Source organism: Diadema setosum, chromosome 10 (genome assembly GCF_964275005.1).
Source record: "Diadema setosum chromosome 10, eeDiaSeto1, whole genome shotgun sequence".
Classification (NCBI taxonomy): Eukaryota; Metazoa; Echinodermata; class Echinoidea; order Diadematoida; family Diadematidae; genus Diadema; species Diadema setosum.
The window spans coordinates 14,421,055-14,445,140 of NC_092694.1; the positions used below are offsets into that span (position 1 = coordinate 14,421,055).

Below are 24,086 nucleotides of genomic sequence, written 5' to 3' on the forward strand. Positions count from 1 at the left end.
ACTGGGCAAACAAAATGCCAGCATCGACGTTGACAGGATTCAAAACGAAGAATTAAAGTATACCGATGCATAGAGCAACAACATCAATATTTTGTTTTGTTTTGTTTTGTTTTATTTTGTTTTGTTTTTGTCGGCCTTAACATTTCTGATCATTTTCTTCTTCCTTTTCTTTCGAAATTTTCCTAATTCACTACTACTTTCATATGCCACGCATTTTGAAATAAAGAGCTTGATGAAGAGGGTGTAGATACTAACTTTATATCCAATACCGCTAAAATAAACACTATAGTTTTATTACGATGAAAAAGAATATTATGGATCCTCTCCCTCCCTCTGTTCATCTCTCTCCTCCTTGGTAGCTCTCTCTCTTTCTCTCTTTCTCTCTCTCTCTCTTTCTCTCCCTCACTCTATATAAATTTCCTTTCTTCCTCCATGTTGCTAAATCTTTCCCGAAGTTGTCTTATAAATTCTTCGAAACAGCGACGCTCGGATAAATATAGTCGTGTCCTCCTATCTGCACACGGTGATTGAGATAGCCGATGTAACACGCAGCTCATCTCCGTCAACAGTCCTTCACGAGACACCAAGAGAAATCAGTGCTGTAAGTAACGTCTTTAACCATTTCAGTGCCGGCGGCTCCGAACAGTGTGTACAAATCTATGGGGTTTTCTATGCCAATTGGCACACAAGGCACAAAAAGGTTAAATGGCGTCCAAGTCATCACCGACACAGCCGCAGTTCATTCTCATGTTGTGACTCTGATTTCTACGTTAAAGTGTTCTCGACCGTGACAAGTCCTCCATCCAGCCTCCAAAGGAGATGCCGCCGAGCCCGGCGCCGGGACCGGTGAACCTCCTGTAGGTCGGTCCACTTTTCTCCGAAGTGAGTTCGCGCATGTCCAACCCACTCTCGTAAATGACATTGTCCACCCACCCGCTCTCGCTCTGCCGACGAGAGGTTTCCGTCGACTTCGACGTCGGCGCCTTGGTCGGGGTGGTGTTCGCCGCCCGGTCGATGATGTGCTGGAGCGAGTAGGCGGTGACGAACGAGTCGCCGGTGGTTGCCGTGCCCGAGCGGTGGAAGCGGGACCGCTCCTCGGCTTCGGTGATTTCGGCGTAGATGCTGGAGCGGTTGCTGTCGTGTGCCGACAAGTAGGAAACGTGCTTCCAGCGAGGCAGCGTCGACCCATTGTCATTGATCATGACGTCTTTCTGATGAGGGGCTTCCATCGTGCCGCGCTCTGACTTCGTCGACGAGATCTCCTCATACGGATGTGCAGTGGAGCTTAGTACCCTGCAAGTTGAAGACAGAATGGTGGTAGCGGTTAGACAGTGGAATGCATGTTAGAGTGAGAACAGTGAAAGATAAGAGAAAAAACCAGACAAACAATGGTCGCTGCTAGGTCACTATTATCATGGTACAACATTGTGAAACTTCAACATTATCTCGAATGATAAGTATAGCACGTTGTGTGTAAGTTAATAGCTCCATCGAAACAGTTTTGTCTGAATGTTCCACAGTTAACGTTAAGCCCACTGCTTTTACGAAAACCGAATTTGAAACGCATGTAATTTGTGGAATATATCTTGTCATATCTCTGAAATATTAGGAAAACAAAGCGCAGCTTAGCAAAATACATTCTATGATACTAAGGCACATAAAATGTGGATGTACAATGTCAAGTAAATGTTTCATGATGTGGATTTCGCAGGTGCGGGAACATTCTTCTTGCGCTCAACCTGCATTGCTCTTGCTCGCTGTTTCTCATTATGTTGACTGTGACCCATGTCCTAGCTATGTTATACCCTGGCGAGTTAGCTGAAGAGCGCCATCTATAGATTACCGCTAGTCAGACTAGGTTGACTTCTTTGACTCCGAGGCGATTATTGAAGGAATGTGATTAAAAAACAACAACAAGAAGAAATCGTGAAGATCATCGGCTTCTCCAGCAAACAGATCTCACACCGGAGTCGCTTGGACAAATTTAGATATAGTGAAGTTAAAATGTCGATGTCATAATCTCGATGACCGTCTAATTATTCATGTATGATATCAGACAAAATATCAGACAAGACAGAAATCGAAAAGCTGCCAACCTTTGCATCTATTCCATACACTTACTATCCAAAGTATTAGGATGAAGAAGAGAGCAAGAGAAAGACAGAAAGAGAGAGATGTGGGTGTTGGGGGCTCGAGTTTGGAGAGGTTGTACGTCTATTTTTTTTTTCTTTGCAGATTAAAGATAATTATTATGCAATCAACTCAGAAGGGAGCAATGTGCTTATGACTGATTCATTAATTGATTAGAGTGTATTTCCATTGTGTTTACTTAACAAAAATTTCATATCATACGTCGCAGAATGATTTAAGAGGAAATGACGAGAACAAAAGTCGTGTCTTCTGCTTCCTTGTGTCAAATTGAGATATATCCCTCCGTATGGTAACTTCTCTAAAAACTGCAGTCACTATAGAATGGCTCCACAGCTGTCACTCAAACTTGGTCTTATACCACGGTGATTACAAGGTTGACGTTCATAATACATAAAGTAAGAAGACGGATTTTGCAAGGCTTTTACGGACATATTTCAAATCCGTTGTTCGTTGTTGATTACATGTATTTCTTTAAAGCTTGGATGGTCATTAAGGTCACATGAAAATCGTTGTCATCACCTGATTTTTCGGACGAGGCAGATGACGACCACTGCGAAGAGGAGCATGAGCACGACCAGTAGACTGCTGGCGACCACGGCAACCAGGAACGTCAGGGTGGGGCGGGAATCTGCCGAGGGGGGGGGGGGAGGGTGAAAGGCCCAGGAGGATACGAGACAAGAATTTGTAGCAATCATCATTGATTGATTGATTGATTGAACGTCATTATTGCTTCACGCAAATCATGTTGGTGGTAGTCTGACAAGATGGCGAAATGTACACGTCAAAAAGTCACGGACTTTGCATGATGTATCATACCTTCATGAAAGTTTGATTATACAATGCCTGATGAAGCGAAAACAAAGTTATAGAAGAACAGCAAATTAAGGGTGCTGCTAAAACTGTTCTTTCCTGGAGACAATGAGAATGGATTTACTGTAAATGTACGTATAGTGTGCTAAAAGAAAATGCATACAATTCTGCTCAAAGCAACATTTTTTGCGAGTGGAAAATACAGAAATCTTAAAAGATCTTATACTCTGTATAAAGGTTTACATATTTGTTTCTCATGACAACACAGTGCCCTCCTGCGCCACGAAATTGACGTTGGCTGAATAGGGGGCATATATCGACAAAGATCAATGTTTAAATGGTAACGGAACGTGTAATCGCATGAAGTCTTTTTCAGTGATATTCCCATCTTTTACCTTATCTTACAATGCATATTTCCTGCCTTAACTATTTTGCCACTAGTTACCCTTAAATAGCAACTCATCGTTTAAAAAAGGCGTAGAAAAATGAAATAAGTGAACGATTGTATTTTGACTCAGCAGATTTGGAATGAAATAGCACCGTGCTCACGTTTTCTTGCGAATCTCAAAATCACAAGAAAGCTTTAAGAACCTTTCGTTGCAGTTGTGTAATGCCGGAGAGTTTCAGGCAGCCTACGGATTGGGAGCCGCGTGTTACCATTTTTGCAACATTAATGAGAAGCAATAAACCCTAGATCACCGGTGGCGGCGCTAAATCGCCCTGATCCCTACGTCGCATTTTCGGCTCGGATTAGCCTGATATCGAATAGTCCATCGAAAACACCCCTACCCAAGAAGGGAGGCACACAACCATAGGGCAGGAGGATCGCTGCAGGAATTACTGTAGCTTACTGGAGAGTGCTGAATGTATTAACAAAAGTGTGCCTCGGGATGAAAACTGTGCATTTTAACCCAAATTAGTAAAGTTTTGTACAGGTCTAGGGATTTACCTCGGCACTAACGCGAGATGCGTTGTTGCAAAGGAGTGATTGACGAAAAAAAAAAAGTGCTGCGATTATGGGTACCATAATACTTAAACCTGTAAGTGCTTTCTAGAGAACGATCAAGTCATCAGTTCTTACTAAAACTGCGACCGTAATGGGAATTTGTCAAGTTTCCCTTTTCGGGTTTTGGTGCTTGTTCCACATGAAATGTGCATAGTCAAAGTCTGGAATTTGTACAGCTTGAGGTGTTGTCGTTGTTCAACGTGGTATAGGTCGTAATGAGCCTCGACCATAACAAAACCTAAACGTAGGCAGACAAACACCCCGTTTTTATGATAGAAACACTGATCTTATTTGGTCGATTATTGGGTCGATCTGTCAATCATTTTCCTTTCACCTATATAGTTCATTTTAAATGTTGCGATATCATGAAGTCACAGACCTCAATATAAAAATCATATATCGATTTTTTTTTCTGAATTCTTATGCTGAATTCGTAGAAAACGATTGAATAGAGAATGTCAGTGTCTATCAAAAAAGAAAGAAAAAAGTCAAAGGAATAAACTGCTTTCTCAACATCGCAATGACTCGCAAGAAAACGGGAAAAAAAGGTATTGCAGTATTTTTTCCTGCAGCTCCCAGCATGCCCAGACATATGCCAGAGAGAATCAAACTGTTTAACGTGCCGGCATTTTCTTCAATCGCGTACGATGTCGACATTCGCTCTCGACAATCGCCCTCAACAGCGGCGCCTGCAGCTGCAACTCAATGGCAGTATTGTTCCCGGGACAGATAGTAAAGCAGTACTCAGAATTTCGTTCGACCTTGAATGTGGCAGGTGTCGTAAGCAACACCCCTGGCAGATAGCTCGCCGGACAGGTGGTGGTGGGGTGGGGGGGGGGGGGGAAGGCTTTTGCAAAAGGTGGCTGTAAAGCTCAAGACACTCGCCTGTGAATTAATCTCTGATTGCGGATCACGTGAAGACAAGTATCTCTTGCTCATCACAGCATAAGAATTGGGGCCCCTTGTCGTCTGAATAACAGGGGGAAATGACACAATGTGGGAGGCATACGTGGTAGAATATGATATTATGTGCTCTTTTATTAAAGGTGTATCGTTTTGGTTGAGATGGGGATTCAGGTTTAAACATTTCGGAAGATAATTAGACACCACTTAGATATAAAATATCAAAGAGCGCACAAAATATTCTAAGAGGAATTAAGAGTATATTTGATTTACAAAAAAAAAATGATTCTAAAATTCCCGAGATATCCAAAAACAAAGACTTCCTATTATAAGGAGGGAACCACCTTTTATTTGGACCACTTTGTTTTGGTTTGTTTATGGATATCTCAACCATTTCAAAAGCAATTTTTCATCAAATGTAAACTTTTATTTTTTCTTAGATTTGTATACTCCTTATAATATTTCACATAAGTGGTTTCTAATTATCTCACGAAAAGTTTAAACCCGACTCCCCATCTCAACCAAGAGTATGCCATCCCTTTAAAGTGAGAGATTGATTTCTTGTGGTAAAATAAGGGGAGAGGGGCGGGGAGAGGGGCGGGGAGAGGGGTGTAACGAGGAGCATCTTCATCAACGCCTTGTCATCGTGTATCAGCACACAGACGTGTAATTAGTTTTTATAAAGATTTCCGCCGAAGTCCTTTTCGTGCGTGCGGCTCTTACATCTGTGAGTTGTATGATAAGTTTCCAAGCACACAAGTTGCTGCATGGAGCCAAACAGTGTCGAAGCTGCACAGAGGTCACGTAAATTGGATAAGATTCTGTTTCTTCTTTCCTTACACATGCCAAGTCCGTGTCTCTTGGATGTCATTTCACAGCGACAAGCGAATCTTTAAAGTTGCGATGCTCCGGGAAAAGGAAAATGATGAAGGTTTTCATGCATATCATCATAACCTTTCAATTATGTCTTCACGCAAAGTTTCATGATTACTGATTTTTTAATAGACTGTTGTCACACATCTAGGCTACTGTCCATATTCCAATTGTATTACTGAATTTGCTCCTCAGCAAACTGAGCAAAAGTTGGTGGGGACATTTTGGGGCTCCGATTATTTTCTCTTCGCTTTCTCGTGTGTAACACTTTCGCTCGAGAGGTTAACGAGATTACTTATTAAGATCAAACACGATGGGCTAATTTTAACACGATCTTTTTTGTCAACATAAGGACGAGCTATTTTCATCCCTTCATGGACACCAATCGAGCGTATTGCGTGAAGTGTCTCCCTACCGAGAAGGGGTGGACCTACACGGGTTTAAAAAAAAAATGAATCGGTAATAGGTAATTTGATGAATTTGGAAATAAATTTTCTATGCACCTGCTTGGCATAATGGTAAAAGCGAGAACAGTAATAATTATGGTTTTGTCTGTATACTACAACACCAACTCTTCAGTGAACCCGTGCATATGAATTAAAATTTTATTTTGCTTCGTTCCGATGACTGATGCCTTTGTTGCATTAAAAACATGAGGGAGTAGTTTGATCCACAAGATTTTGCGACGGAGTGACCGACCGACCAACCGACAAGCCGACCGACCGACCGACCGACCGACCGACCGACCGACCGACCGACCGACCGACCGACCGACCGACTATCCAACCGACCGACCCATCGACCAGACCCGACTCGACCTCAGAGTGAATCCTTTATACCCCCAAACTAAGTGAGGATGAGGTATAAAATTAAAACAAAGGACTCACAGATCTTCTCGGGGTTCTCCGTAGCCTCCTCCAGAATGTTCCCACCATCCTCGGCCGCCAGGGTAGACGACTCCTCCACCACGTCAATCTCCTCGCCTGAAGAAGGGGAACAATGATGTGTTAGCCAAAATCTCAGCAACTCATCTCTCCTAGAGCAAGTTCAGATAATGATGAAAATACAGCTAATGAAGCTGCTGGCGATAGTGATGATGACAACAGAATTACGATATACTACTATTACTACTACACTACTACTACTACTACTACTTTACTAGAAACAAAGCAAAACAAAGTGGTATTATAAAACTTGGGTTCCATCTCTTATTAGGACCATTTTGTTTTTGAGCATGTCAGCCATTTCAAAAGCGATTTTTATCCAAAAAAAAAAAAACACCCACAAACAAACAAACAAACAAATTTTTAGTTCCTCTTGGAATGGTATGCTCGTTACTATATCATAGAAGTGCTTCCTAATTGTCTCGCATAAAATCAAAACCTGAATCCCCATCTCACCCCCCCCCCCCCAAGAAAAAACACCAAAAACCAGCAACAACAACTATACAATCCATTTAACATAATGAAGTCCAAGAAACCACGTGTTTGTGGTTACGTGCTGCATTAATTGCTTGATCTGAATTAATTTTCACTTCAGGGCGGTGAGTTGGCTCAGTCGGTAGCGCGTCTGCTTCACTATCCTAAGGGCCCCGGTTCGAACCCGAGTCTGGACTGAGCAATGTTGTGTGTAAACTTACCGTCCCCTCTGGCAAGAGGCATAACACTCTGTCCCTCGGATAGGACATAAGGAGGTCCCGTATATGAGAGAGTATCAACTCATGCACGTAAAAGATCCCGCTTCATTCATTCATCGCAAAGAGCAGGGTGTTTAACCCGGTGAAGTGATCCCACCTCACATCCAACTGGACCCCATGGAAGACCAGCTTAAAGGGATCGTATAGTTTGGTTGAGACCTAATCTCAGGTTTCTAAAATTTTTTGGTGAGATAATAGAGAAACCTCTTATGAAATATGAAAGAGCATGCAATTCCATGAGGAATTCAACGTTTATTTGATGAAAATTGGTTTTGAAATGGCTGAGATATCAAAAACAGAGCGATTCTAATAAGTGTGTTACCCACATTTTTTACAATCGCTTTGTTTTACTTTGTTTTTTGGATGTTTCAGTAATGCCAAACCTGATTTTCATCAAATAAACTTTGAATTCCTCTTAAAATGGTATGCTCTGCACTATTTCGTAAGTGTTTTCTTGTTATCTCGCAAAAAGTTAAAAGCCCAATTCTCATCTCCACCAATAACCAATACTGTATCATCCTTTTAACGTAGCTGAATATGGGCTATCCAGCCATCTTCTCAGATGGAAAATAAACAAACAAACAAACAAACAAACAAACAAACAAACAACTTTGTGGTCATGAGAACAAAACACAACCATAACTGAGTTACAATAACATTTTGTCGTTGACATACAAAAATAATCGAAACGCACATCATTGGAATAATGTTGCAGTGGGGAGCTATACATGGTAGTCATAAGAACCAAAGTGTGGGAGCCATTATCATATTCACAGCGAATATTTCGCCAATGTCTTTACTATTCTTTGTTATTGATTCGAATGTAAAATATGGATAAGAAAATCTTCCGTTTTAATCTATTACAATTCATAATTATAAGCATGTTTGTTTCGCTTTCATACATTTTGAAGAAAAAAATATCTTTTCTTCGCAACGTCTTCAAACTATAGATGTTTGTTTTCCAGTTTCTCTCTGAAGTTGGCCGATTTAATATTTGTACATTTCTAGTGATTGTGTGCAGATCTATAGAATCCAAGCAATAGTCTTTCTCCATATAAGATTATGAAGTGACTTTCAGAGTTGCTAATCTAAAGGTGGTAGGATGATAACACCTACAGCCAATTTCCCCAGGTGGTGATGGGTTCATTCCCGATTATCTCGCCTTTCTATTAACATCGGGATTCCTGGATTTCATCCAACCCAGACCGCCACGCGTCCATGAATACAATCATGACAATGATGGGTTTTCGTTTTTACTGCTGTTCATTGCACACGAGACGTGTTTTCTCTTTTCTTTCAACAGATGGAGTCTATTCAAATCATGAAGTTGGAGAACGTTGACGACAATGAACTAGCGAGTATGGCGCCAAAACCTTGTTCTACAAATTCAACACGCGCCCGCTTGTCTCTCAACATCGCGCCATAGAGTATTATTCTTCGTCAGTAACGGCAAACCTCCCATCTATAGCCAGAAATGCCGAGTTTTAACAATATTGTACCCGGTATCGATAACATTAACAGAACGTTTGGTATACACAATCACACGTAGGCATCTCAAAAATGGTCTTTTCGTTTTTCTTCAAACAGGAAATGTTAAGTATAACTATATTAGGCTGTCGCAAAATTCAAGCGGCAAAAGTCAAAAGTTGTTTCGTTATGACGGTGTCCATTCCATGCAGAATAGACACGCTGGAATGGGGAATTGTGTCAGAAAATCGAAGTTCATTGGTGTTTGTTTCATCATTTTACAGCTACTTTCATGCTTGAAACTTTGGATTCAATAAGCGACATATGTTTACGTATGTATGTGCCAAATCGGCCAATTACAATGTTGCAATTGTATTGAAGTAGAAAATCGCGGGAGGCCATAATACTATGCACTATAAACATGGTATATGGGCAAGCGTTACCCGAAAATATAGAGATCCTTAGTTTTGAATGAAGAGAGAGAGAGAGAGAGAGAGAGAGAGAGAGAGAGAGAGAGAGAGAGGGAGGGAGAGAGAGATTGGAAATTTATACTTGGTAGAATTCAGGGTATCATGTACTTAAAAAAAATAATGATGATAATGATAATCACAAATTTAGCTTAGACGTTACAAACAGTCTTCAAGTGTACTCAAATTGCTCTCAATTTGTTTCTTGAATTCTTTGAAATCTGTCCGCCATTTAAATTGATAATACACCACATGCAGGAACCCCTAAACTTTCCTGCACCGGGGTATATGCATATATATCAACAGGTTTAGTTCTGTGCAGTTTTGTATGTATATACTTCACACTCTATTCAATCACAGCCCGGCTTCCTGTCGCCATAAAGCCGAAAGCTGTCAAACATTCCCTGGTGACAACTTCAAATTTTGAGCGAGAAAAGGTTCACCCTCTCTATACTATACGTGACGTGGTGGTGTGACAAATCCGCTTGCTTTTGTTACGATTCAGATTTTTTTTTTCCTCGGGAGATCGTGCTTCTAATGCTTTGCGAAGCTATACCTCACTCTAAAAACCAGCAAGCGATGATATTCAATTCTACAAATTTGGCACAGGCATCTAGCGGGAGAGGAAGCGAAGAATAAGGTCAGAAATTTAATTCTACCAGACACCTTACTCCTCTGTCTGGTGACGTCGTTGCTGGTAATACCTGACAAATCCGACCGGAGTTACTGGCTTAGAGTTGTGTTGGAAGAGGTGAGCTGACGACTGCAGCTGTTTTTAGTACGGGCAAAGTCTGGAGCCAAACTTTGTGAATACAGGATGTATGAGAATGGTTCTTTGCTTATTTTGTTCGTTCTTTGTTTTGTGTCATTATGTTTTGTTTTTCAATAAAAGGTATATTATCATTCATTGTTCCATTGTTTGCCCTGATTTGAATGCCATTTTCCAAGTGGGTTTAATAGTCGCGAAATCATTATGAATAAATTCCACACTCTCAAAATTCAATCCATGATTTTTTTTTTAATTGTTTGTCTCCGAATCGAAAAAAAAAATATAATGACACGCAAACTGACCAAGAGTCTGTTAACTCAGCGAATCGAGTGTAAGCTTTCATTAAGATACTGAGCGCTTGATTTAAATCACATATCTAACAGCATATCGAGCGTAACTTTTTTAAAGCGCATCAATCGTAAGATCAATCTTACGATCAATCTTCATGAAACAAGCCCTTAGTCACTGAGCTCGCTCGCGCGCGCGCACACACACACATACACCGACATGTACCAGCCTGTATCGCCATCTACTGTATACACTTGGCACTACTTGATACATCTGACTTCTCTCACATCACGAATGCCGGCAGTCATAAGTTGTACGACCGCCAAAGGCAAAGAAACCGCTAATTAATAACGCGGTATGGGATGGAGGAAGCGACGCAACCCAGATCCAATTTACGGGCCGGATATTGAGGAGCGGAACCGAAAGGAGGATGAACACGAGATACCCTCCTGAACCATATTCTGCTCTCGAAAAAAAAAATAACCCATGTATGTTCAGGTACTGTACTATGTGTTATCTAACCAGCTTTGTACTTGTCTTAAAGATATTCCTAGAACCCATGTTTTACACTTTAGTAAAAATATCAATGAATACAGTTAAATCAATGATAGAGAATGGCGTTGAAAATCTTTGAAAATTAGCCCGAAGAAATAAGAAAGTTGGATTTTCATGTTCAGATTAGCTTACTTGAATACAGCAAAATCAATCATAATATACAGAACTAAGACAGCTTCAAGATACCAGGCGTTGCCAGGTATGCAAGAAATAAGAAGTAGTTCATGGACGTTTACGTTTTTCCCCCCGAACATGGTTTATGCACAGTACACTGTCGTGGTCTACATAAGTCTCTTGCACATATATCTTTACAAGCGTCTTCTGACATGAATCAAGCGCATGATGTTACATCCTTTACTTCAAACTGTTCTTGAATTGAAACAAACAACACCGTAAGATTTTATGCACAGGTCAATCAATGGCACTATTTTGTGGCGATGACATCATCCCCGTATGCAATACAAAGGCATGTTGTTTACTTATGCTAAGTTATATGATATCATGGTCAGCACTTTAAAAGAATAGCTAAATTATATGCCTAAAAGAATAGCTAGATATGTGCCATATGTATGTTTGTTTCATAATGATTTTCTGCTATTGTCCTTCTGATTACTTTGATCCGCCCACAAAAAAAGACATAACAAAACAACAAACTATATAATTTCCAGACCAAGATTCTGCCGATGACGTCATCTGTCAATCTACTAATATGATCAATAAAAGACAATTATACACGTTACCATGGACTGAGCATAACTGGCATATTTCCATGTTACTATGCATGATTAAAAAAAAGGCATTGTACGGAAACCTGTAATTGTGTTCATTTTACAGGAGGTGCGCATTCTTACATCTTTGTTAATCATAATCATGAATAAAAAGATACCAGATGATGAAACAATATAACAAGAGAAAACTATTTTAAGATATGTATGACACAAATTAAAATATTCTTTTGGCCACATAAATGAAGATGAGGGTTCTATTAATCAACAGCAGATAACATGAATTTGCATTGCACATGTCCTTTAATGTGACTGTGCCTAGGAATACTACTTCGTGAAAATCTATTGAATTCCAAATTTGTATACCTCTCTCAATTTACTTCCAGACTTCAAATGACACGTTTACTGATTTGTTTGTTTGATCGTTTTGTTCTTAGTCAATTAAAATTTGAACGCGGGGTCACGTTTTCCTTTATATTTTTTTTTTGGAGGGGGTTGGCAGAGATGAAGGTAGTTATCATTTTGGTCTTTACCCTAATTCTGGATTTTCTACCTCATTCTTTTATATTTTCAGCAAAGTACCTCTTACTTGCAGTAATTGTTCGGAGTTGTTTTATTTGATATGAAAAGCGTAGTTGTATCCGTGTGCCGGTTTCTGTAAAGGTCAAGATTTGTCCCTGTAATGGGCCTATTCATCCGACAATATTGTCTATCGCTTGTTTATACGGAGGGAGAAAAATCATTTACGAAAAAAATCTCGTGTCACGTGACTTACCTGTGAGTTTCTTCGGACTGTACACCGTGAAGCTCAGGTTGCTAAGGGCAACGCCACTGCGCGGAGCGCCTCCGAGTTTGGCTTCGAATATAAACTGGAACGGAGATCAAACAGAGAGGGGAAAAATAGAGAAAGGGGGAAAATACATGAGCCTGTCGCATACGGGTAATTAGATAATTGAGGTGCGACATCTAATTTAAACTCGTCTTTTGCGTAGGTCTATGGCTCTTACCTCCTCTCCATAAATATGCAAAGGTTTATAATGATTATGTTATCATTGTGGACCCAATCCCTTCTCCATTTACCATCAATATCATTGTTATAAACTCGATATTACAACCGTTCCTTCCCTTTCTCTTCATTTATATTTCTTTTCTCTTTTTTTTTTTACCTACATTATGTTTCATCTGACAATACATTTAATACATTTCTCCTAACTTCCAAGAGATCTCAAGCAAGCCTTCATTTTTTCTTGATAAGAAGTGTGCTACGATGTTATGCAAAGTTTGAATGTATCTTTTCCAGTGTGAAAAATTATTTATCTTATGAACATCCACTTTCCCGACATCTTTCTGAGATACGTTCAATCAAATACTTTTTGGTTTTCTTTCTAGAGGAGCTGTTAGGACAAACGCTCTTTATGTATCTTGGAGAATTTGGTGGGGTTTTTTTGTACAATTCGTTTGATGTTTTTTAAATATATTTACACTACCGTGGCTTCTCGTTTCAATATAGAGAGGTCGAAACATGGAATAATGCTAACTTAAAAAAAAAAAGAAGTAGCGTAGTAATTTCGAACAGACATTAATTAAAAAAAAATGTGTTGTTTGTCACTACTCTCTCAGCATATGTCGATTCCATATTTTTTGTAGGGGGGGGGAACTCCCCCTTTAAACAGCCGAATTTAGAGGCAAAGAAGCCAACAAAGTGAGAATTTTCACCTCTACAAAGGAGCAACAGCTTGGTGGTGTCGACTTTGAACTTCTCAGCGCAGGCCAACATGATTTACATGCCAAAACCGACTTCTTTGGCGATTTTCTGATGTGACTAGTTTGCATTAAAATAATAACTATTTTTCAAGGTATAGTCTCACTCCACCCCCCCCCCCTCTCTCTCCTTCTCTCCCTCTCTTTCTAGAACATGATCTTGTACCAACTGGAGGGGAGACGCCGAATGTGGAAGGCATAGAAACTTGTTTTTCGAAAGGACAGAGAATTCCTTGCGGTAGATATTGGATTCAGACATAGAAAAACAGGAAATTCATACTTTGAGCACAATGAATGATTCGCCGCTGATGCTCGTGTGTCTCTTTGTGTCACATCACGAGGTGAAATTGAGAAATTAGATACATTTCACACATTACCAAAAAATATATATATTGAAAGATCAATCCAATCAATTTCATTTGATTGATCTCGTACATACATGACAACGCTTTAACCATTCTCGATTTATCTGAATTTATCATATCCATATCTGATATAAACAATGTTCCAGCAGGCCTCATTCAATTTTCATTTTGGTATTCCAATGTTAAATGATATATCGCGATTGTTTGTCTGTCTGTTTCTTTGTTTGTTTGTTTGTTTGTTTGTTTGTTTTTCTCAAAATCCGCAATGCACCAGTGGGATCTGGGGAAGGAATTAAATTTTCAGACACCTTATCGGGTTTTTAAGGATCAATAAGGATTGCGAAAGTAAAATCCTTTCGGAAAAAAAAAATAACTCTCTCAATTCGTTCCAAAGGGAAAAAAAAATGTTACTTACTCTAAGGAAAATAAATTGAAATATCATGCACAGCATATTTGGGCTTTATGTACTATATTTCTGTAGGAAAGTCTTAAATCTATACCTCAGCCTAGCTAGAGAACAGGAGCTGACATGGCGGACAATTTGGCGGAGGGGTGGGGGGGGGGGGAGAAGAAAACCCTCCTCATATGACGAAGCCAAATTTAGTGTCAGAAGACAACATCTTCGGGTGGATCATTATTACATTTTGCGCGCTTTAAATAGCAGATAGTCCAAACCAGATCTGGGCCACCAGACTGGGATACTAAAGATTGTATCTCTGTGTATCTTGCGAACTGTCAGTATACGTGTCATATAAGAAGAGAACTTTTTTCTTTGTTACTACATTGCATTGATGATTGTGTTATTTTGTGTATCAAAATGTTGTTGGAAATGAAATAAATGAAATGAAAAAAATGAATGAAATGAACTCGACTGGTAATGATGCAAAGTGTTTGTCTGTTTTTGACCATCAGTGTGCTACTCGTCATTTTCTGAAATTTAAGATATCCGATCAGCCTTAAAGAAAGAGTGACGGAAATTATCCTCACAATCGTCCGCACTATCCATACTAACAGTTCATCTTGTATTGATCTGAATCACAGTCTTAGTTGGAAAAAGACATGAAAGTAACACTCGAGCGTTTGAGCTGCTTTGTCAACATCTAAATTTTCGAATATTTTCATGTCTACGAAGGCAATTGATTGGATATGAGCGCACCATGATCGTGAAAAGAAAACAGCAACGAAGACACCGCGATAAGGACTTACTGTCAGACAAATGCCTGGTGGTTTATCACCTAGATGTGACTTGAAAGTGTCTCTGTAAGTCAATTATTTAAGGTCCAGTTGGTATTGTTTTTATTATGCCCAGGAAAATCTCATATGTTTTGTTAGGCATATAAAGCGCGTGAAATGACGGAAACATCTCCCCTTTTTGCAATAGTTAAGTCTAGAATTTGAATGTTTTGGATGTCGTTGACATAAAATTTGCAGAAAATGAAAATGCCCATTAAAAATGATGACTTTGGTCTCACATGTGTATAAAACTTTTTTTTTAATATATTTAATATATATAACATATTTTTTAAATAAATAATGAACCCTTGATACAATGATGAAGGCATGATTGTACAAAAAAAAAAACAAAAAACCACGAAATCTCATTGCAAGGCAAGAGCAAAAAGAGGTTGAGCAAATGTGTCGAGGGACCTATACAATAATCGTTTCCCCCCCCCCCCTCAGACTCTTCTACATTTTCAACATCGCATCCCTCCCTCTCTCTCGAGCCGAGCTATTTCCTGTTTCCACGGTTCTATTCCGATGTGTCATAAAGTGAGAAATCCAAACAATTGTCCACTGAAGGCATCTTACTAATTTCGTAGGGCAGAAATAGATTTTTTAGTCACAGACGACACTGGACAAGGTCAGTCATTAGTGGACAATCCCTAGCTCCCCGTATTATAGTATCGCCCATCGCGATCTTTTACAACGACTCACTGACCGCCGGAGCAAACACCAGTATACAGCTAAAACTTTTGTATCCGTCGTCTCGTGGGCTAATCATCAAGGTATTCAATTACAAGAGTTCTGCGCTGTTTTCTAATGAAAGTGAAAATAGCGACAAAATGGCGTGAGGATTAACCATACTTAGCCAGGAGCATAGCATACTGGGTTGAATGAAAACTAGTAGCTACTGGCTATACTTAGGGCAATGAGCGTCCGCCTACAAAATCTAAACGACGAGCTTTAGATCTGCGACGCAAACGCTAGAGACGACGCTATTAGGCTGAAAATGATGTCCTGCACATGCGCCGCTGCGGGGCAGCTGTTTGAGTTTGAGTTTGAGTTTATTTTATTTCACCACGGGTCACTCACTTCAGCCAATGGCTGTTCTTCTGTGAGTCCGTCTGTTAAAATTGTTAATCAATTAAAATTGATACTGGCGTCGTAAAAGCGTTCGCGTTGTAGATCTAAAGGCCGTGTCACACCTTTCCGAGCAAGCCTTGCGTGCGACTTGCGAAGAACAATTTTCCCCGCAGATGAGCCGCATATGACAGTAACTAGCACGTATCTCCGTAGTTGCGCTTTCAGGTCCTATTCACCCGCAGCCAAAATAAAAAAATAAAGGCCCTGTCACACCTTTCCGGGCAAGCTGCGCGGGCTTGTTTCGTATGGGGATTTTCCAGCACGCAAGACAGCTTTTTGCGGGCTGACAAGGATTTGGGCGATTTTCGCATGCGTCCTACATGCTGGATCCGAGCTACGTACGTTCTATAAGTTATACGTGCATTCCATGTGACCTGCGTGTCAGGCGCATTTGTGGCGAGCGAGGGCTGACAATTTGGTGAAGGAATCCCTCTGATGGAATTTAATATGGCAGAACTCCCACAGAATGCCATTATCTTGCATGCATAGATGCATAGCTACGTACTTCAAGCGGGTCAACTGCTTGTGACTTGCGGCAGCTACGGTCATCCTATTGGTATTCTGCGTGGGCCTCTGAGGGGCAATCCCCGCGCCTCACCCGGAAAAAGTTTTGGTCATGCTCAAAGCTTTGCTGAGGGGAAATCGGACTTGAGTGCGCACCTCCGGGCAACTACTGGTGAGATACGTGCTACTGTCAGGTGTGGGCCAACTGCGGAGAGTTCCGGGTAGCAAATTTGTTTCCTCGCAAGTCAAGCCGCAAAACTTCCCAAGATACCGTATGACAAGGCGTTGGGCATGCTAAAAACTTGTTCCTCGTGAGTCGCGGGGGTTTGCCCGCAGAGCAGAGGTACACGCATAACACCAGTAGGAGACCCTTACCGGAAGCATGTCGCAGGCAACTCCAACGCAGGTACTTTACAGTACCCGTAAGTCGCTCGTAACAGAAAACGGATCGGTTTCAAAGCTCTTACGCAGGTCACACGGAATACACGCAAGTAGAAGGTAAGTAGCACGCGTCTAGCAGGTAAGACATAAGTGCGAAACTCGCAAACATTCTTGTCCGCCCGCAGGAAATTCTCCTGCGTGCTGGAAATCCCTAATCGCAGCAAGCCCGCGTAGCTTACCCGGAAAGGTGTGACACGGCCTTGAAGCTCGCTATGGACGCACTCTGGAGGAAGGTCAATATCACAGAAAGTGATTTAAAAATGTTCTTTATAGAAAAGGACCACCAACGTTGAAGCATGACTGAGTAAACGTTGTTGACATTGCCAACACGAAATTTATCGTTGTGAATTGCAAATTAAATTATCTATATACTCATTCAATGCGTCATGATGACGTAAGTTGTAACTATGACTTCTCATCTACTTGACTATTATACAGCAGCTGATTTATAATAACCTTAATGATCATCAGTGCTCTAGTATTTAGTCTCTTATCCTCAAAAGCGCATACTATAGCTCTCAAGGTCAGAAAAACTAGAACAGAACGATATGTTTGAATCCTAGCAAACAAAGTAAAGAGGCATCTCGTTTCACACTTTCTGGCAGGCAACAAACATTTGGAATCACGATTGAGGCTTTGCTTAAAGAGAAAATGAAATACAGCCAATTGTTCGTCGTTGTTCCGCAGATTTAATTTAAGCTACAATACCCGTGTGTGTGTGTGTGGTATACTTGTGTTAAGATGTAAATAGGTAAAGAAAATTTTAAAGGGACTCTCTACTCCGTGCTCACGGATTAATGATTGACGTCACTACCGCAGTAATCACTATACGTGGGACTATTACTGCTCCCACTCTCGCTCCAACTAAGGAGATTAAATTATAATGCAATGATAATGATAATGTTGATAATAATAATAATAATAATAATAATAATAATAATAATAATAATAATAATGATAATGACAATAATGATAATAATAATAATAATGGTAGTAATAATGATAATAATAATAACAATAATAATAATAATAATAATAATAATAATAATAATAATAATAACAATGATAATAATAATAATAATAATAAGGTCTTCCTTATCCAGGGTAGCCTCTTCAGTGCTGCCACTGCTCTACCAGAAGGCCCTGCTATTATTATTACCCTAGCGTTACCAGGTACCCATTTATACACCTGGGTCGAGAGGGACATGGTGGGTAAAAACATCTTGTCTAAAGGCGTAAGCACTGGGCGGGAATCGAACTCGGGTCCTCCGATTGGGAATGCAAGTATATCAACTTCAAAAGCATAATCTTTATACCTTATGTATATCATTATAATTATCATATCAATATGTGTAAGTATGCATATTTATTCAGTCAGGTATATCTCTGATTTTTAGTTTTTCAAACTTTAAATCAATGTTTTTAAAGAAAAAAAAGGTCCATGGAAGACACTATGTAGAGCGCCGTCAACAATGGGAGGATATTCGTATTTTGCACCCTAAATCTTCTGCAGTTAATAACTTCACTCTTCAGCACCAACATCTATAGGCCTATACATTAGGGTCTACTCGTGACCTGTTTCTAATCACCGGGTGGGAAAATCTAAGCTTTCATTGCATTTCGCCGATATCTAACAAAGACTTGATGATAAAAGAGGATGTCCTCTATCAAATACCATGCATGAATATGCGCATTCCAATTAAAAGAGACGTGCTCTGCGTTAGGTGAACAACGCCCTTCCCACAGTTCGTCTCGGAAGGTTGGCTGCAGACGCCTCTCTCCGGGATGCTCCTGCTTCGCCAGTAAAACATCCTTGGAGAGGTTTTACCCTGCTCCTCAACTTCAGAATTGCTCCAGAATTTCATAATACTCATCACGTGAATGAGTTGGGCTTCCATCTGTGACCATACCGTGTTAACCACTGGGAGCTGCTAGTGATTAAAAAAACACTTGATGCATATTGTGTAGGTCAGTTGTATCACAAAACACCCTACCATATAAAATTTTGCAATAAAGCCTAAGATATAAGGAGATAATTACTCCCTTTTTTCACTAAACAATAACTGTAGACGATTAGTCTAGAAACAATTTTATTATAACTATTGTTAACATTTTGTACCTTTAACAATACTTAACATTGACTATGATGATTAAAGTATTTACATCGGTTGTTCCTATCCCTAACTCGAATTTTAGAACTACTTTGAAGCACTAAAGCTGGGTTTTTGTTCCATCTCCAAATGGTAAATAATGCTTTTAAGAGAGATAGCATTCATGCATAATGCGTTGACTCTTGGCAGAAATAAAGGACCAAGCAGACAAGATGACTCCTAGAGAAAAAAAAACGTTTCTGCGGGTAGGTCCCTGCAAGTATATCGAATCCGGGAACTTGCCTGCGTGAATCAGAGGCAGTTACCACAGTACGAACTCGCCTTGATCCATTCACTGCGTTCACATTGTCCCCCGCGCCGCGGGGAAAGTCCCGAGCTGTGGGACTTTCTCCTCCAAAACCATAATGTGAACGCTCGCTGGGACTTGTCCCCTCGTCCCCGCGAATCAAGTCGGGTACGGGGACAAGATTTGGAGGGGAGAGTGACCTTGGGGCGAAATTGATAGCGTCCAGCTGTGGTCATCAAATGTGCGCATGCGCTATGCCTGGCAGAGCTCGCCCCAAGCCCTAATTGCCCCCACAGCTCGGGGACAGATGAGATACCAATGTGAACGGTCAGTCGTAAAAAAGATAAGATCTCTTGAGGCTGTCCCCGCGGCGCGGGGGACAATGTGAACGCGGGGAAAAGCTGCACGTGTGTGAAGCCATGAGCCGCCCCAGCGGTTTCGAAGAGACGAGCTTCACTTTGTTTACATTGTCACTGCCGACGATGTTTTGCTTGTTGCTAATGTTCCTTAATTTTCCATAGCCACTCAGTGTGTTATGTGAATGTCAACATTGAGTGCTTGGCATCTCCGTAAAATGCGGTTGGAGGACGAGCAGAACAGTAATCGTGAATCACAGTTAGTCTACCTCAACCTCCAAGCCCCCCCCCCCCCTCCCCACCACCACCACCACCTCTCTCTCCCCCTCTCTTTACACACTGAATAGTGTTGTCACGTTGCCTTAAATCTGAAACACCACTGGTAGTTTTTGCTTTGATATGGAAGTGCACGGATAACAACAATAACCCTCAGTTGTTTTTTCTCTTTGTTTGTTTGTTTGTTTGTTTTTGTTTTTTGTTGTTTTTTTTTGGGGGGGGGGGTAGGTAGACCCCTCCCACTTCCATTATCCTAGAATGGAGGCCTATTAATTGACACAACAAATTTGACGAGAAGTTGCCATCTGGTGAAGATAGCACGTAAGATTAATTCAAAACGTGAGCATTTGTGAAACTTTCAAACTTATCGTCCGATTTTCCTCAAATATTGCACTGATCTTTCAGCTTTTGCTGAATTCTTGTGGCACTTAACATGCTTAAGCGAAGTGATCCTTCTAAATCAATCCCCCTGTGGTTGTAACAAGAAAAAGAAAGATCATTAATTATTTCAGAAAATAAACTGGACACTGGTTTTCAAACTAGCTCGCTAATAATTACGTAACGAATCCTCTCCGTCACAGCCACATCTCGGCAAAAGTGGATGTATCCGTCACCTGTTAACCCGGTACACCGCAACTGACGTATTTTTGAAGCTTTATGCGTTGGACGGATTCCCTCGCCAAGTGTGAAGTGACCCAACTTAGATGAGGATACCGATTAATAAAATCAACATGTTGAATCGGATCCTGCACACAGATATTCATCGGATTTCTTTCAATTGCATTTATCAAATCAGATCAAATCAAATCGTATGCCTACTACTTCCAAAGAGGAATATGCGAATGAAGAGCGCATGCGCACTTGACATTCGCCAATCTAATGACGTAAGTGTGTAGTTTACATTGCAATCTGCTCACCTGGAATGGCTCCGACACAGACTCGTTGAAGTTGACTTTGGTCCACTCCTCTGGCTCGTCCACGCGACTGAACACCAGTCGCCGATCCTTCGTCGACCCATGGTTCTGCAGAAAGACCGACAACTCGCCCCCATCCCGACGCTGCATGCTGTACCAGAAAGACACGGTTACGACCGACTCGCCGCTGGCGGGGAAGATGCCCGTCTTGAATCGGGCCGTCGAACCCCGTGTCAACTGCTCTCGATCGTCTCTACAAGCACAGACGTACGTTTCTATTTTGCCATAAAGGAGACAAAATAAACTTTAGTTGCAGATCGTTTGTGTTATTTCGTAAATAAAGAAATTTTAAACCGAACCCTGCATTGATATTACATCATATTACACTTACATTTATGCATAAAACATATGCAGATGCAATGATATAATTATAACATAAACCGTTATAAATTATGTATATACAGTTATATTCATGGACATGATACAATATGCAGGTACATAATTGTGCATACGTAATAGCCAGCAGGAAACACATAATCAGTGAGATGTAAACTCAAGAAATGTCCGTTGACATGCAAAAGAGCAAATACTCTACGAGCTAAGCAGAATCAAGAAACAAAAGATTGAGTTCAGTTTTCGCAATGCTATGATACCACATTGGCCTGCTATGAGTTTGAAAAGAACACTAAATAGGTCCAATGTCCAAATAAAGTACTGTCAGGCAAGGCCGAACGCAGTGCGTCAGGTCCCGGGAGGGAGCAACAATTTTCAAAGTAGGCAACTCCAAGGAGCATAATAAATTGTTCATTTTCAGGAACGAAACAAAAATTTGAAGAAACGTTACGTAATATGATCATAGTTATAATCATCCTCTATACAAAGAAATGGTTCTAGGGCAATTACCCCCTGGACATTTACCCCCAGACTCTTCCCCTGATCTTAACCCTAATCCTAATCCTGAACCTAATCCTAACCCTAATCTTTACTCTAACCTTATCACTAAACCAGTATTTAGCTGGGGGGGGGGGGGAGTGGGTAAATACCCTGATACAGTGTATTTTATGAACACTATTGTTGGTGACGACCAAAGTAATTTTGGTCACCTTAGTGTAGAGGCTCTAGTTTACCGACTCATTAAAATTTTTCATGCATACCTTTATCCAGTAAAAAAGAAAGAGACTAATTCCGACTCAACAACAGAGAGCTTTGCCCAACGCTTGCCTATAAACACGGTGAATTTTGAATATTGCATTGCATTGCATTGGGTGTGTGCAAATAGACGGAATAGTTATCATCTGAGAAGAAAAGAATATGAATTTGAAAACGCTATTGTAAAGTGACCTTTTCCCTGCGTATATACGGCGGTGCACTCAGGCCATGTCTAAACCATGAAAGTATGTATACACCGCTCGAAAAGGAACGTAATGCAGTATTCATGTTTATTTCATATTCTATTTCTATCTAATTCACCAGGATTGTACGTATGAACTGTGTCATTTGTCTTTTTGGGTTTTTCTTTCGCTTTTACTTATGTTAGTTGACTTCGTTTTCCTTATTTGTTTTTTTTTTTTTGTCTATTATTCCGTGATGACTGTTCTACAAGATGATTATCTGTTTAGTTGAATTAAGACTCATGCGTATCAACTGTCAGGAACCTGGGAACCTCGCAAGGCTTTGGCAAGCCGCTGCCCAGACATGATTGATACTTGCGCGTAAACAAGGTTGTTTTCTTGTTGACAGGTGTATCGATTTGCAACATGTGCTCAAAATGTAACAATCGTTAAACGTGTCTTGAGCAGATGTTGAAAAAAATGATATCGATATTACCAACAACTACAACGACAAGCATCACCTATCCTACCGTACACCGGTAGCATTATCTTCTTTGCAAGAATTTATGATCACCATTGTCCCTCACTAAAAAATAAAAAAAGAAAATGAGAAAAAAAAAAGAAGAAAAGGTATGATTGCCACGTACACAAATTAGCGGGTTACAAATCTCGATATTTGCATCGCTATCGCAAGCTCCAGTTTTTCGCACGTGTGGACACAAAAACCCTACAAATTAATACGATCAATGCTAAACCCAAGACATTTTTATTATTATTATTATTATTATTTATTCGGCTTTCAATCACAAATACATTTTTCGAAATCAGAAAATTGAACATTGGAGTGGTAAGGGGGCACCAGGTTGGGTAGCCCGGGTCTGGAAAGAGCCAACTAAATGACTTGATCATATTTCTAAATTAGCGCACTAATTTGCCCACGGTGACGGTGTGAATGCTCGACCAAATAAAACTCAATATTTAATATCCCATCATTCAAGGCGCACACCACAACAGTGTGAGCACCATACCACTGTGAGGTGCAAGGACAACAGATTTATCAATCTATTGACCGCCGGCAACTATAGCGGGATATTTTTGCTATTTTGAACGCGTGAATGCGGCTATGCATGATGCAAGTTTGAATTAAATGATATTGTGAGATATTGTGTTCGGGTATTTAGGCCCTACATTTCTTCCCTCCCTATCATTATACCTTACACTGAGAGTCTCTTTAAATAATTTTAATTTTGCTTTTTTATAACGCTTTCAAAAATGCTTTATCTAACCAAGTTATTGTTAACGTCTATATCCTTCGTGTCAAATTCTTGAAGTTATTATCAAAGTTGGTTTTTGTCATGATGCCTTTCAAAACATAATGGGAAAGGCTTGCAAATTTCGAATTATCGACCAAATGCACAAAGTCATGAGATGATTATGTTTAATGTTAGAGTTGTGAGTTGATGGCTCAACGATCACCCCGTCTAATTTGAATATCACATAATGATTATTGTTCTATCTTTATGTGGAGGCCTCTGTTGGGATTGCCCCGTATAAAATAGCATGTAATCTCCTTTTCACTTTTCATACGAAAGAGAATTGCAAGTTCATACATTCCAGTGAATCACTGCACTCCTCGGGAAAAAAAAAATCCATCCCAAAGCAATTAT

General features: G+C 40.3%; 1 protein-coding gene across 1 annotated transcript; it reads right to left on the minus strand.

Moving 5' to 3' along the window:
* Positions 1-490: 490 nt before the first annotated feature.
* LOC140233780 (uncharacterized) lies at positions 491-22,785 on the minus strand. The gene is made up of 6 exons (XM_072313874.1): positions 22,752-22,785; positions 21,092-21,363; positions 12,477-12,579; positions 6,631-6,726; positions 2,671-2,779; positions 491-1,293 (listed from the first exon to the last, which is right to left on the minus strand). Exons 1-6 carry the CDS (start codon positions 22,783-22,785, stop codon positions 771-773), a joined length of 1,137 nt encoding a protein of 378 aa, XP_072169975.1. The 3' UTR covers positions 491-770.
* Between the last annotated feature and the right edge of the window lie 1,301 nt (positions 22,786-24,086).